The sequence below is a fragment of the Psammomys obesus genome, unplaced genomic scaffold (assembly GCF_907164565.1).
Source record: "Psammomys obesus unplaced genomic scaffold, mPsaObe1.curated_primary_1811, whole genome shotgun sequence".
NCBI classification, from domain to species: Eukaryota; Metazoa; Chordata; class Mammalia; order Rodentia; family Muridae; genus Psammomys; species Psammomys obesus.
Window position 1 is genome coordinate 2,485,606 of NW_026591816.1, and position 12,131 is coordinate 2,497,736.

At 39.5% G+C, this 12,131-nt stretch overlaps 1 protein-coding gene across 4 annotated transcripts in view; it reads right to left on the minus strand.

The window, feature by feature from the left end:
* Positions 1-2,156: 2,156 nt before the first annotated feature.
* Mon2 (MON2 homolog, regulator of endosome-to-Golgi trafficking) overlaps positions 2,157-12,131 on the minus strand; it is a 76,097-nt gene continuing 66,122 nt past the window's right edge. For all 4 annotated transcript variants that reach the window (XM_055612105.1, XM_055612104.1, XM_055612103.1 and 1 more), the window contains 3 exons: positions 10,598-10,805; positions 9,054-9,136; positions 2,157-5,723 (listed from right to left, as the gene is read on the minus strand). In XM_055612105.1, the coding sequence (XP_055468080.1) occupies positions 5,560-5,723; positions 9,054-9,136; positions 10,598-10,805 (455 nt within the window). In that variant the 3' untranslated portion in view covers positions 2,157-5,559. The remainder of the gene's footprint in view (positions 5,724-9,053; positions 9,137-10,597; positions 10,806-12,131) is intronic.

A 12,131-nucleotide genomic window follows, 5' to 3' on the forward strand; every position in this document is an offset into this window, starting at 1 on the left:
CAGTCATCTTGTTGGTTATGGATGCAAACTGAGGGTCTATGAATCACAGTTTTTAAGTAAGATTTATTTATTATGTATACAGTGTTCTGCCTGCATGTACACAGCACATCAGAATAGGGCATCAGATCTCACTATAGATGTTTGTGAGGTACCATGTGGTTGCTGGGAATTGAACTCAGGACCTCTGGAAGAATAGCCAGTGCTCTTAATCTCTGAGCCACTTCTCCATCCTGTAATCACAGTTTTAACTATGTAGCTCTGAAGAAACACCCTAGATTACAAAGATTTGGGCTTAAAGCCAAGAAATTTTCCTGATTATATTATATAACCAATATATCTCAACAACTTAGAAATTATAAGAAGAATGTATAGAAACAGTGGTATGGCATTACCTTCAAGAATTGTGTTGTTAGCTAACAACAGGAATCTTACAAAATCAGATAAATCTATCCATTCTGACATAAACACCATATGGTAACTGTCTTGAGTCAGGAGTTGAATGCTCTGAGTTAAAATAATGACAGAGGGAAAAAAGCTGGAAAGAAAATAATGGTTTAAGAGATCTTTTATGGCTACACTATTTGCTGAGTTTTAGTTTAGAATAAAACTTTAGGTAACAATATTTGTAGTAACCAAAAGTGATCACAAAATTCAGTAATTTCCCATTTCGTACTCAAGGTCTAAGCATTCTTGGCTGTGTACTAAAGAATGCTTCAAGACATCTGATACCAGAAGCAACAGTGGATTCCAAAATATGCCAGGAATACTCAGAATAAGACATCCTGTCTTCAATCAAAATTGTATTTAATTTTATGTGTTTGGGTATTTTGCCTGAATGTATGACTGTTTACTACTTGTGTGCATGGCAGCCATGGAAACCTAAAGAGGGCATCAGATCCCCTGTGAACTGCCATGTGGGTGCTGAGAATTGAACTGGGGTCCTCTGGAAGAGCAGCCAATGCTCTTAACTGCTGATCTATCTTCTGTCCCCCAAATTACTGCTCTGTAATAAAAAAGAAAATAGAAACAGGTGACACAGAAATAATAATGCCACCGGAATGCTCCCTGTAGGTCAGCAGTGCTATCTCAGTGAGTGGTATTTAGAGCACATAAGCCTCCCTGTGTTTATTTCCCAGAACAGCATCTTCCCCTAAGGCAAAAGAACCCACTCCAAAGACACAACAAAAAATACCAACAAACTGTAGATACCCTTCTCTAAGAAAAGTGGCATTATTCTGCTATTTACAATGCAGCAAAGACATAACTTGTTCCAAGTTTAGCCACTGAATCCATTCTGTGTCTTGGGGCAGAATCATAGACTCAGAAATACAGTAGGCAGTAGTCACAGACACTTTATGCTGCCCTGTTATTTTAAAATGGAAGGGAACTTCACCTCAGCAGAAAGGCAACAGTGGCCGAGGCGGAAGGCACTTCTAAAAGCTCAGTAATAGGAAGCTGCCACCAGGGTTTCTGTCTGAGACTCATAGTGAAAGAATAGGTGAGTGGGAAATGGGTAGACAATAAAAAGAGGATAAAGAGATAAAAATTAAGAGAAAGTAAGGAAAACATACATTTTAAATAGAAGGGAATGAATGTGATTCCTCCCAAAAAAGAAAGAAAAACAGCTAAGTGCTCTTTGGATGTAACATAATCAACAACCTGAACAAGTACCAAGAGTGTCACTGTGAAATCAAGATCACATTCATAGTAAGCATTTTTCGAAAGAATTAGTAGCTTACCATCATCGTTTTAGAAGCAGAGAACAGCAGCTTTGGAAATTTGCTTAAAGATGACTTAGGAGGCAGAACCTCAGCCCATTACTCCAAGATCTCAGAGGGTATTCAACCACAAGATACTTACCAACCCCACTCCTTTTGTTTTTGCAGCAAGGCCTCCCTGGGTACTCCTGGCCCACACAGACTCATCGTGTGACCTCTCTGCCTGTACCTATTGAGCACTAGGCTTAGAGGTGTGAGCCACCACACCCAGTTTATCCACACGGCTCTTTAAAGCCAACAATGCTAATATAGTTAAAAACAAAAAACCTACCGGACTTAATTCAAGTCTTCTGAGAGGGTTTGCATATAAATTGAGAATCAACCACGACTTTCCTTCTCATTCATAAAAACTTAACATTAACATAAAAGCACCACTCTCCTCTCCAGAGATATAAAACTTTAATTCAAATGACCATAAGGTATTAAAAACTATCCACCATATGAAAGTCAGTAAGACAACACATCAAGGAATTCGTGTTCTTCTCATGAATAATTAGAAAACAATTCAATCTAATAAAGACAGCCTTGTAGCACTAAGCATAGCAAACTGCAATTCTTTTGACAAGTGAGAGTATCTGCAAAATGCTAAATCTAGTAAGTGGAAACACTCTAGGCTGTGGGGAACACTTTTGAGGACACCATTTTTTCCACCTCTGTGGTGGTTTTCTAGAAAAATCCATAACCCACAATAATCTGAGCTTGGACATTAATCTATTTAAGGCCTTGATTTCCAGTTAATTTCAGTGGCACTCTCAGGTAGGCATTTCCTCAAAGTTTCTGCCTATCCTTGTGGCCCTTAGCCAACTCCTAAAGATTTGGTTATCACATGAATTATTCTACACTCGGGGAGTATATTCAGTAGTGCCTTTTATTGACATGACATGAGCAATCCATTTTGGGAGTATATTTCTGATGTTTCCCAGCACAGTTTTAACAGTGTATGTCAATTTGCTCTCAGTTCCTAGCTGACCGATGACCAATGGCTTACCTAGGACTAGCTGGTAGCAAACTGACAACAGACACAACATTCTTAACATTCTAGAAGAAAGGACAAATAATTGTTACTTAAAAATGACTGTTATCCACTAGGATAACATAAATAAATTGAACATTGTTTTCTTCCGATGCTATATATATAATTTAAAGAATGTAGCAAGTGTTCACTCAATAAGTATGTGGGTGGGAACAAGTGAGAACATACATGTTCCTGTAGTAAGTTGAAAGTGTTTCTTTCCTGGTCAGATTTAATAAAAAGTCTCCCCTCCCCCGCCTTTGGTACATAGTAGGCTTTTAATAAATGTTATGCAAAATGCATACAGCCAAACAAAACTTTTAAATTAATCGTAAGGAACTAAGATACTATAAAATTGACCTTTCTTCCTTGGTTACACTACTAGAATCCAAAACAAGATGTAGGCAAGTAAATAATTACATTAAAATCTCTATGATCATCCAGTTGTTGTTGGCACAGCCCATTGTTCAGCAGTCTCTAACAGAGATGGCCACTGGTAGACTCATTATGAGTCTTTAAACTCACCGCACTGAGACAGGAGTGATGACAGGAACTGAACCTCGTGCTTCACCACCAGAAGCATGTGAAGACTTCCTTGCATCTACCAACTCCATGTAGCCCCGTTCTTGCACTGACCAAAGAACCAGTCCACACTTACAGGGCAAGGACAATCATTAGCCTCTCCGGGACCAGCACATATTAGAAAATGTAGCCTAGAAGAATGTGTAACCCAAAGGCATTAATTACTAGTTGTGACTCCTTGGGAGTTGAGAGAAATTTTGGGGAGAAGCCTGTCAATTAGTCCCCCAAGGGAATGGCCTGCTGGCTTGACATGGAGACCGGCAGTAATCACTGTACATTAACACATTCATCACATTTTTATGTTCTGAACTATACAGCATGATATTGGTACTGAAAGCTAATACTGTATTAGCTTAAATTATTTATTTTATGTAACTGTATGCTGTAGACCCATAGGTAACCTTCATTGGAGAATAATCATTCAGATTGCAATTGATTGTTATTTTTCATGAGCAGACACTTTTACTTCCTATAAACTCAGGGTAGTATTTTGAAAATGTTGCCACTCTTATTATTTTGATACTTTATCAGTCATATTCCTATATTTACTCCATACGTAAATATATCAAAATATAAAAAATACACAGCTTGAGTCACTTTTTTTTTTTCACCTTTAAGAAAACACCAACAGCAATCTATGAGATGCCATGTTTTACCTTAACCTTAGGTGAAATAATAAAATAGAAATTCATTGATTCATGTGAGTAAAAATAATATTCCTTCAAAATAGGCCTTAACACACATATACAGAATATAGTGCAAATTAAATCATTATATAATTAAAATAGCCTCAAAATTGTACCTCAATGAATACCCAACTCTAATGTCCCCCAATAGTTTTATGATTATTTTTGAGAGGCCAAAACTTATAAACCTTGTTAAAGCCAAAAGCTTTCTAGTGCATTCAAATAATACCAACTCCACTATCACGTCTCCTTAATAGCCATGTTTTCAACATTTTCAAGTCTTTAGCACTTGTGAAGTGAACTTTTAACTTGGAAGAAAAATATTATACTAGCATAATTAATTAAATAAAAAACACAGCGAGCTAGGTCAAAGTCAGTTTTGTAAGAGAGAGGTCATGTGCTCCGTAACTCTCCTTCTTCCTCAGGGCACGAGAGTGGACAGCAGGAGAGCTTGCTGCACTGGAAATGTGGGCTAGCCTGATGCTGTTTCTACTTAGAAGGTACCCAGAAAAGGAAGCACAGAGAAGAACAAAACCTCATGGGCAAAGTTTCATGAAATGTAAAGTCATCTTGCCTGGGTTGTCATTCAAAGACAGTGACATATGTCACAGGAAGAAACAACAGGAATATAAAATATGAAAGTCTTTAAAATTCAGACACAAATGTGAAAACAGACTCATGAACGCTTAGAGGGGCCTGAAGAAATGAGGTATGACTGGGTCACCCTGTTACAATGTGTCTCAGGGCAAGAAGTTACAGCCTGCATCTCACAGGTGCAAAGTCTGCTGCCGTGTTCACATGGTCCTTCTGGTCACCAATAATGCATGTAAAAAAAGCATGGAGCCAACTGTATGATTACACAACAAGCTTATCTGCCCCAGAAGAAGGCAAATTAGAAGTAAAATGTACGCAAACAATTTTGTATTAATAATAAATACAGTCTCGAGCATTAACATCATCAATATTGTAAAATTTTAAATAAATGCAACTATTTTATACAGAACTGTACCATTTATTATACACACAGTATATCAGTTCCCTTTGTTCACAAAGGCTGGTTGTAGATAATATGGAATGTTACAGTACCACCTTGCATAAAATTTTAGTACAATTCTGTACTTGAAAAAGGATGTAAAACACCAGCCTCAAAAAATCTTAATGGAAATATCTTCTTTCTTTTTAAAAAGTACATCATTAACACGTACACCACAAACTGTACATAAGCTCACTTTAAGTCACCAACTGAAGATACGGTAGCAGGTATGATGTAGTGTTCACTCTCCCTCCATCGAGACCACACACGAGAAGGCCTGGATTCCTCCAGGAGCCTTTGCTGCCACATACGATTTCATATGAATCACTGAATCCAGATAATTACACTTTAAGTTAAAGGCAAACAACAGCTGCCAAGAATACTTCAATAAGAAATGTCCTTCTTATAGAGACTCAGGAGGAAGCATCCCTCAAAATATTTTTCTTCCTTCACGTGTACTGTAGCTGGTCAAGATTCTCCATTTTGAACTTTGGATGCTGGTGGCTGCATGAAATCCTTAAAAGGAACTAGTGCCTCTTTAAGAGCTGAGCAGACTTCTGAAGAGGAACAGGTGATACATTCTACTAAAGTTGGGTATAAGGCAATTACCTGTTCCCAGGTATTTCCATCAACTGTAACATAAAAAGTACAAAAAAAAAAAATCTCAAAACAGAGTGGATAGAAACAGTACAGTCATCCAATTTACATAAACACAATTTAACAAACATAACAGAAGTGGTTCTACAAGCATCCTTTAATTTTTTAATTTCATAAGATTTCATGATATACTTAAAAGAGCATGAAAAAAGGAGACAATACAGTATTGCATACTTAGAAATTAGGTTAGAAAATAGGGGGCTGGAAAAGAGCTCAATGGTTAAGAGCACTTGCTGCTCTTGCAGAGGATCTGGGTTTGGTTCTCAGTGCCCACATGGCCGCCATATCTAATTCCATCTCCACGGGAGCGTAATGCTCTCTTCTGCCCTCCTCGGGCACCAGGCACAAAAGTGGTGCACACACGTACATGCAGACAAAAATTCATACACTAAGATAAAAATGAGCAAAAGCTTTAAAAGGAAGAGGGAAAAATGACCTGTGAGGACAAAGTCATCAATACCAACAAACTTTGGAGGTTACAAAGTAACAGAATAGTCTAAATCATTATTCTCTGTAGAGTTGCCAGAAAATAGAGTGTGTTGTCTATGACAGCAAGTGTTGTCCTTGGTGCCTCAAGCCCTGGTTTTCACCTTTCAGCCAGAAACAGTGTTTCAAAGAGTGACCGGGCTGCCCCTCCACTATATTCTCTGCTAAGTACTTCGTAGATGTTTAGTCCCCACATAACCCTTGCTGACAGGTGTCATGTCAGTGCATGGAACCTGTCTCCAGTCTGAGAGGCAGCACACAACTAACGGTATTATAAAAGTGTACAGCCTCCACTGCACCCCCATCCCCACTCGCCCCACCCTGCCTTTGGGGGTACTTTGAGATGAGGCTTCTCTGTGTCCCCCTGTCTGTCCTGGAACTCCCTCTGTAGACCAGGCTGGTCTCGGACTCAGAGAACTACCTGCCTCTGCCTCCTAAACTAGGATTAAGGGCATGTGCCACTATGGCTGGCTCAAAGCACTTTTAAAATGTATTCTATACTTTAATCTAATTTATTAGGCGACAGCCTTTTCCCCCCTGAAATAAGATAGTGCTTGCTATCCTGGTCCTGGTCAAGTGTCGGTAACTTTTTCTTTATATCAATTCTGCTGATGTAAAATAAGGAAATGAGTTTCTTAACATGGTCTCTCTCAATTTCTGAAACAAGTTGCTGATTAAATAAGCTTGGCAGAAGTCACATATATCTCTTCTCTTAAAGACCAATAATCATAAGAAATCACTAGAGATTTACAGGAAAAGAGCATACTTACATAATTCATGGTTTCCCAAATGAAGATGGGATTTTCCGCCCAACTAACATGTTTTGACACTACTCACCATTAATGTTATTTCTTTACTTTTTTTTTGGAAACCACTGCGTGCATGCTACCTTCTTTTCTTAACCAGGTTTCTCCAGGATAAGGTTAGAAGAGAGAAGGGGCTGAAGAGCACTGGGGAGAGTGTTGGGAGAGCGCCTGCCTGCCTTTTACCTGTTTCAAGTTCTTAGAATCTGAACCAAGGCTGGTAGGACAGCAGGTAAATCGACTGCAGCCTTATCATCTGAGTGCGACCTGGACCCACGTGGTGGAAGAAGAGAACCAAGTTCCTGCAGCTTTCATTTGACCCGCACATATCCTCCTCCACACACAAAAAATGACGTGCAATATAATAAAAGAAGAATTTCACCACATTTCGTTTTTTTTTGCTTTGGTGGGTGGAGGTTGGCTTAAAAGAAATCAGAAAAGGAACTGAAAACCAAACCAAACCAAAACAGGCAGCACTGACCCAGCTGTCTTCTGTGACGCTTTCTACCAACCCACAGAAGGGCATACAATGGAGACTATCTACCCTAGCCAGGTGAACAGTCAAACTACTACTAATTCTTGGCTTATTAAAGGAGATACATTATGATGACCCCTGACGGAAAACCTTGGAGAGTCTATTCAAGTTCTTACGGTATGTTTTAAAGCCCACCGTAATCTCCGAGGGACTTTGTGACACGAAGCCAGGTGTACTGGCTCATATCTGTATCTCAGGACTTGTGAGGAAGAAGAAAGGAGATTAGTACTTCAAGCTTAGCTTTGGCTGCACAGGTAGTGTTCAAGGCCATCCCGACTTATATGAGACAAACCTCAAACTGAAAGAGTATATTAAAGATATGGAAGAATATACATACTATTTGTTAGGCTAAAAATAGAGAATAAAAAAGGTGGTAAAAAGGAGGGGATACTGTTATTTATTTGTATAGAGAGCTGGGAGTTACTTAAGTATTTACTTTATTTACATGAAAATTAATAAAGTAGTAATAAAGACACACACACTCTTAACCTTCATTTCGTGTGTGCAGCACAGCAGGCAGGTGGAGGTCTGAGAATGGCTGTGGGAGTTGGTTTTCTCCTGTTCTCACGTGCTTCCTGGTTGCTGAGCTCAAACTCCCAGGTTTGGAGGCGAGTGCCGAGTGCCCTTAACCCAGAGCACCTCCCCAGCCACAGGCTTTACACTTTCTAATTTATGGATACTTATTTCTCCTACTCAAAACTTGAACCATTAAGTAAAATAATAAAAACAAACCCCCTTCAATAAAAAGTAACTCTCCGAATGCCTCATTTCCAGCAACAAAACCACAGTAAGAGGACAATAAAAAGTCTGCACGGATGTGCAGCCTGCTGGCTCTATGCCTCATAGCCACTCTCCTGCAGCACGCCTGGACCGGCTATGTGCAGCCCAACATGATTCTGCTAAGAAGGCTGGCATTCTTTCTTCTTCTTTCTTCATGGTGCTTACTACACTTTTCTAATATATCACTACAACTATGGCTATATCAAGCTAAAAACTCGCTCCATTTGTTTACAGCATGATTCCAACTTCTAATTTTGTTCTGTATTTGTGCATATGTATGTGCACGTATGTGTGAGCATGTATGTGTGTCGGCCAGCAACACCTCAGGTGTTGTTCCTCTGACACTGCTCTTGTAATAATAAAATACTTTGTAATGTTGTGTGTCTGTTACACATGTGTAGGTGTGCATGGAAGTGAGAGGATAACTGTGGAGTTGGTTCTCTTCTGGAGCTCAAACTCAGGCTGTCAGGCCAGTCCATCTTGCTGGTCTACCACTTTTGATAGGCCATTTTTAAACAGACCATTTTAATAAGCCAAGGTCAAGCCTTATAAATGAATTTTACTGAGTTGGCATCCTAGTGAACTTGAGCTTTTGCCAACATGAGAACTGGAGAAAGAGTCCAACGGCAGCCATGCTCTGACGTGCAGCTGACTCAGTAATGACATGCAGCACAATAACAGAGGGCATGATGTGCACTTACCATTCTCAGGCTGAGTTTTCTTAAGCGAATCAATGAGAGTGCTGACTGCTTTTAAAACAAATATGATCTCTGTTACTTGTTGCCTAAAAAGGGTGAGAGATGATTTCCTTTAGGATTTAAGATACACCATGTACAAAATTTGTACAAATAGATATAATTTTAGAAAATATTGATCACAATAAAATAAAAAGATGTTAAAATTCTTAAGAAAGGAAAAATCATCAAACATATAAATAAGAAATACATGTAAATAGGCTTCAGCTTCTCAGCTTTTTGGGCGTTGAGCTAGCAAGGCTTTGGCCTTGGGATTCTTGGCCTTTTGCTCCTGGGCTTTCAGCTGAGCTAGTAAGTTTTGGGTTTTTTTTCCATCCAGGTCTGAGCTGAAAAGGAAGGCTAGCTGGGTGCTTTCTCTGCCTCTCTGAGCTAGCAGGTTTTCAGCCCAGCACCTGGCTCCTGAGTCTTTATTGGTAAAATAGAACAGTTAAGATTTTCATTTTTTTTAAAACAACACTATCCTGGACTCACTTTGAGAGGCTGGCCTCTGCCTCCCCAAGTGTTGGGATTAAAGGTGTGTGCCACCGTGCCTGGCTATATTGGTCATTTTTAAAAATGGGATTCTGTGACCTTCATTTACCAAATTAGAAAACTATAAATTAAACACTAAATAAGTAAAGCATTTTAAAACAATAAAAATTTAAAAATACTAAAAACATTCATATACTCCTGAGGAAATCTAAACTAGTATGAAACTGTAGTAGGCAACTTGATAAGACATACAAATGATTAAAGAAAGAAAATCTGTATCCTCTGTCAGGTCAGTTCTAACTTCTGAAATTAACAAGAAAACCAGGTACCAGTGGGATTTGCTCTCTATGAGAACTTAATCATGGGAAGCCACCGTTTCCTGACTCTTTCCTGACCTGCTATCTCTGTCCTCTCAGGTTTTGTTTGTGTTGACTTAAGCTCCAGTTTCTACATTTAATAAAATTACAATTTTATCCTTTGCTGAATTCTATCCTATAGCTCAGATGTGACTTAGCCCAGGAGCTCCTCCCATAAGCACAAATCGGATACACAAGAAGGGATCAGCTTATGGAAAGGGCTTCGTTAAGCAGATTAGAGGAAACACAGACTTAACACAGACCCAGTATTAGATATCAAGAAATGACAATCAAAGATAATTTGGGAAGTGATTAATCTATCATTTTATTTAGAGAAAAAGATGGTGTTCTCATGCAAGCCCACAAGTCCTTATGCAGAAACCTCTTGCAGAAGATCTGTCTTCAAATTCAATAGTTTTTTAGGTTCAAAAGGTAATTTGATACATGTATCACATAGTTCTTAGTCTCCAAGAGAGGCCTGAGATTGCATTATAGCAAAAGAATTCTGTATCTGCAGCAAAACCATGAATACTTATACTGTAAAGGGTAAACACAATTATCAACCTCAGCTCCGCCTAGCTCACATAGGAGATCTCTTGGTTTTGAGCCATCTTTGTTACTAACTATGATATCAGTGTATTTCCTTCTTAATCAAACACATACCTTGGGAGCGGGCATTTCCCACTCAGCCTCTCATCCTCTATGTAGCGATGCAGGACATCCTGTGACCTCTTTAAAAGCACAGAGAGCGCCATCCGTGAAATGTAGCCTTCCTGGGGTGTCGTGACTTTGTTACTGAAGGAAAACTGGAGCAACGTTTCAAAACACATTTTAGAAAATTCTTCTCTCAAACGAATGTCAATCTCTGCTTCTGTAAAATTAGTAATATTTGACTGTTAACAAAATATTAAAATGGTGAACATTAATAATGAACCTAGCAAGCTAGGAATAAAAATACACTCATTAAGATGAAAGATACTGATGAACAAACTATACTTAATAATATTTAGAAAAATAAAAAAATTTCCCTCTTGGAATGTGAAAAACAAGGCTGTACATAATCCACCTTTGTCTTTGATTTTACTTCCTGTGTGTGTGTGTGTGTGTATGTGTGTGCACGCACACACACATGTGCCCACATACCATGGCACATTATACATGTGGAAGTCAGAAGACAGCTTGTAGGAGTCAGCTCTTGCCTTTCACCATGTGGATCCTAGTGACTGAACTCAGCTCATCAGGCTTGGTGGCAAGCATCTCCAGGTCCCAACATTTTCTTATCTTTTGACAATGCTACATATAAAATGAGTCTCAATGGCAAGGAGTGTGCCTCGATTGGTAAAATGCTTTCAGAGCATGCATGCAGCTCTGAGCTTGGTTTCCAGCCTCAATCCACAGCACTACAGAAAGTAGACACAGTGGCATAAATCTGCAACTCCAGCATGAGAATGGGAGGTTCCAGATCACCCTAGGCCACATAGGAAGTCTGGGGCCAGCAATTGAGACTATACCTTTTTTTTTTCTTTTTCACATTTCTATTTTTTATCTGATGTTTTCAAATGTAGAAAAGAAAGCCAAGATTTTTTTGACAGTCTCAAAAAGAACCATGCAAAACAATTCCTGTACATAGTAACCATTTTGCTCCTTTGCCTTTGCTGCTTCATGCAATGTGACTGACAAAAAAACATGTGGCATGTGCTTGGTGGGAAAATGTTACTTGAACACTTGTTCCCTAGGTAGAAGCACTGTTCAGGGAAGCTTAGGGGGTGTGGCCTTTCTGGAAGAAGTGTATGACTAGGGGTGGACTCCGACGGTTCCCAGCATAGACACGCTCTTTCTCAGTCTCTGTCAGTCACTCCCCCCGCCCCCTGCTCTTGCTCTCATCTCAGGGTCTGGGGCTCCAGGTGTGTAGTTCTCCGCCTGCCCCTGCTGCCATCTGGGCTTGCTGCCATACTTTCCTGTCGTGATGGTGGTGAGCTCTTTTCCCACTGAAACTGTAAGCCAGTAAGTCTCACTTCATTTATTTACTCATTGTCTGGGCCTTCCCTTTAGAAGTCGGTGAACCTTGGCTATCAGGTCATGCTAGAGAGCCAAGAACCAAGTGACCATGGGAAGTAGCTTAGCATGGAATATACTTCTGTGTTTACAGGCCAAGGTAACGCTGAGGGACGTATGCTTTCTGCAGAGTGGCTGGAAG